This window comes from Pyrus communis, chromosome 11, assembly GCF_963583255.1.
Source record: "Pyrus communis chromosome 11, drPyrComm1.1, whole genome shotgun sequence".
NCBI classification, from domain to species: Eukaryota; Viridiplantae; Streptophyta; class Magnoliopsida; order Rosales; family Rosaceae; genus Pyrus; species Pyrus communis.
In genome coordinates, this window is record NC_084813.1 from 7852863 (window position 1) to 7856178 (window position 3316).

The 3316-nt window shown below is 38.1% G+C and overlaps 1 protein-coding gene across 1 annotated transcript; it reads left to right on the top strand.

Annotated features, from left to right (window-relative positions):
* Nucleotides 1–608: 608 nt before the first annotated feature.
* On the top strand, nucleotides 609–2050 carry LOC137749333 (probable 2-oxoglutarate-dependent dioxygenase AOP1.2). Its single transcript, XM_068489431.1, has 3 exons — nucleotides 609–1012; nucleotides 1292–1616; nucleotides 1802–2050. The coding sequence occupies exons 1-3, from the start codon at nucleotides 639–641 to the stop codon at nucleotides 2042–2044; spliced, it is 942 nt and encodes a 313-aa protein (XP_068345532.1). The 5' UTR covers nucleotides 609–638; the 3' UTR covers nucleotides 2045–2050.
* Nucleotides 2051–3316: the final 1266 nt, after the last annotated feature.

Here is a 3316-nt window from a genome sequence, read left to right on the forward strand (position 1 = left end):
CTGAGTCACTCCCTAAAATGTAAGTAAACATACCTAACTGAACTTATCTGCCTAATAGCATTCACATGGCAGCACAGCTGCAGGTTTGACTGCCTTTAAATCCCCTAATCCATTGTCGTTCCAAATGCTACATTAGACAGCACAATTGCATTACTTCCCTTTAAGTCCCCCAATTCATTCCCCTTGCAAATCCTACGTCAGGTAGCTCCACACAAAAGTACAGATCTAAAATTGTTTTTAGATTTGCTATTGCTTGTCAATTCTGAAATTGTTTTAAACTGATGTTGCCATTTTATTGACGATGATGGAACAGAAACGATGGGAAAGTGTTTATGTAATTATCTCTAATTATAGTGATTAGATGTGTCGCGTGCGCGTGCACACAGAGACACACATATATATATAGTTGTGCAATACTGACGTCCACCTTAGTCAGCTAGATAATGCCAAGAGGAGAAGGTATAAGCAACCACTGCCATCTGTTTCTGTCTTTGCATCACCTGATCATTTGTCTTGTTGACACAGTTGCACCAATAAATTACTATGATCAAGAAATAAGAACAACATAAAAAACTGGCCTTCTCAACAATTAATACTCTCATAAAAATATTGGTAGCCGAAAAACCCTAAAGCAAGATATGGGTTCTGAAGTTGAGCAAAAGCTTCCTGTCCTAGATTTCTCCAAGGAAGCTCTGAAGCCAGGGACCAACTCATGGCTCTTGGCATGCAAAGATGTTCAACAAGCACTTGAAGAGTTCGGATGTTTTGTAGTGTTGTATGACAAAATCTCCGATGAATTTCGCAATGCTTTACTGCGTTCCCTTGAAGAACTATTTGATCTCCCTACCGAGACCAAAATGACAAACAAATATGAAAAACCATTAAATGGCTATGTGGGACAAATTCCCAAACTCCCTCTCCATGAAAGCCTGGGCATCGACAATGCAACCAATTTTGAGGAGACTCAAAAATTCACAAAGCTCATGTGGCCTGCTGGAAATGATAAATTCTGGTAATTAATTTTTTTATTTTTGCTTTTCTGAGATCAACTTTCTTATCTTTCTACAATATAAATTGTGGGAAAATGAATTTCCAGACACCCTTTTTCCTTACACACCCATAGTTGTGTGGAAATCATGTTCCAACAGAGGTGATTGTACAAGAATTTCAAATTTTGAATCGATGATGTAAGACTTATCCAATCTTATCAATTCAATGATTTTTTTTCTTTTCAATAAATCATGAAATCGTTTACAATGGTCCTCACTTTTTTTTGGCGGTTATAATTAAGTGAAGCAGCATATGCGTTTGCAAAAGTGGCGGAGGAGTTGGATCAAATGGTTGTTGGAATGATATTTGAGAGCTATGGTGTGGAGAAGTATTATGACTCATATGTTGGATCGATCTCTTACCTTCTTCGAATCTTGCAAAATAGATCACCCAAAGAAAATGAGCACAATCTTGGCTTCGTCGCTCATACTGACAAGAGCTTCACAACCGTACTTTATCAGAATAATCAAGTCAATGCTCTGGAGGTTGAAACAAGGAACCACGAATGGATTAAAGTTGAGTTTCCACCTTCATCCTTCGTAGTCATGGCGGGTGATGCCCTAATGGTAGGTCACTAAGTATACTGACGAAAAAACACATCAAATATCAAGCACCTAATCTTAACGGATGCTTAATTTCTGGAATTAAGATATTTTAATGTATTATTGTTTATATGTTATTAAGATTATCCTTAACTCTTAATTCGTAGAAGATATATAAATTTACATTTATGGTTTGGTATGTTGATTAGGCATGGAGCAATGACAGGATATTATCTCCTAATCATCGAGTTATTATGAGTGGGAATGAAACAAGGTACTCATTGGCACAATTTGCATTTAGCGATGGCGAGATACATGTACCTGAAGAGCTTGGTAATGAAGAATGCCCATTACGCTACAAGTCATTTGATCATCCTGGACTACTACGTTTCTTTCGCTCTCAAGATGGTTATATTTCAAACAGTGCTATAAAAGCCTACTGTGGTGTTTGAACTGAACCTTGCAGCTAAGAAGTACATTGCTAGCTGTGGGTGTATTGTGTGTTTTCAAGGCTTGGTTTGCTGGATTGTCTAATAGTACTGTTGTCATTTTTTTTTTTTTTTTTTTTTTAATTGCTGTGCGTGGCTCTGTTTCTTATTTGTTTTCTTCATATTGATATGAAAATCAATATTGGTAATTCCTATGAGCAAGCTAATTATATGTGTGCAAAAAGTATTTTTCTTAATTATCATCAACATGATACATTTGCGACATTGCCAAACATTGACAAAAGAAATACTGTTACAGTGAGAGACGGACATTTAGTTTTTTTACTTGTTAAATCAAACTCAGAGCTTGTTAGTCGTTACTAGTAATTCACAATTGTGAACTAAATAAAGAGAGGAGGGTATAAATACAAAGGACCAGAACAAGAGTCCTTATGAAACAATCTGATGACCGGAACAAACTGGAAGATTGAAAAAAACTGCATCAAAAGTGGGTAGAACTAGATTTTGAGAATAGTATATTTCGTACCTAGGAACGATTTTGAAAGGATTGACTGTGAATTAGGAGAGCTTAAACCTAAGCATGGCTCATAAGAAGCCATCACAATGAACTAGTTATTCAAGTGACAAGAAGGGCCTTATTATTCCGTAAATCCTTCATTCTTTTTTCCAACAATTGTGTAATGAATGATGCATTGGTTTAGTTTAGGGAAAAGCCATAGGAGAACCCTAATTAATCTTTAGCTTTCAATATAAAAAAACACCATTTCCAGACGGAAGGGTTTCATCGGGCAAAATAAGGCTTTCATCGCCTAGGCATTGAAGGTCGCTTGGAAGATCAGGGAGGTGCATGCCAGAGGCTCCCATTCCGTGCGCCATCAAGCAATGTACCACATAAACCTCCTCCCGCTGGTGTGCAACCTTTTGCTGAGCTTGTTCTCACTAACGCGTTTCTTCTCCTCGCTGGTGCATAGCCTCTAACTCTATCTCCACTTGCTGTAATTTGGAAGACGTCCCACTTGGAGGCTGTGGGCTAGATGAAGATCAGCAGAGATCCCGACCCGCTCCTAGGGCCCCGAAGCTCTCGGCCTTTCCGTCCCCTAACCTTGTCCATTAGCAACGGTAGAGACACATCTAGATCTGGTATTAGCTGCACCATTGGCGTGTCCTATTACTGCTTGAAGAGGTTGGTGAGGGACTCATTCTTCTTGTGCGACATAGAAGCCTACAAAAAAGGAAATCTTGATCATAATTTGAAAAAACAAATTCAAGTGTAAT

Excerpts from the sequence above, each read along its gene's own strand:
- LOC137749333 (XM_068489431.1), top strand. The coding sequence starts at position 639 with ATGGGTTCTGAAGTTGAGCAAAAGCTTCCTGTCCTAGATTTCTCCAAG. Across the intron at positions 1,013-1,291 it reads GCTGGAAATGATAAATTCTG|TGAAGCAGCATATGCGTTTG; the intron begins GTAATTAATTTT and ends GTTATAATTAAG. Across the intron at positions 1,617-1,801 it reads TGGCGGGTGATGCCCTAATG|GCATGGAGCAATGACAGGAT; the intron begins GTAGGTCACTAA and ends TATGTTGATTAG.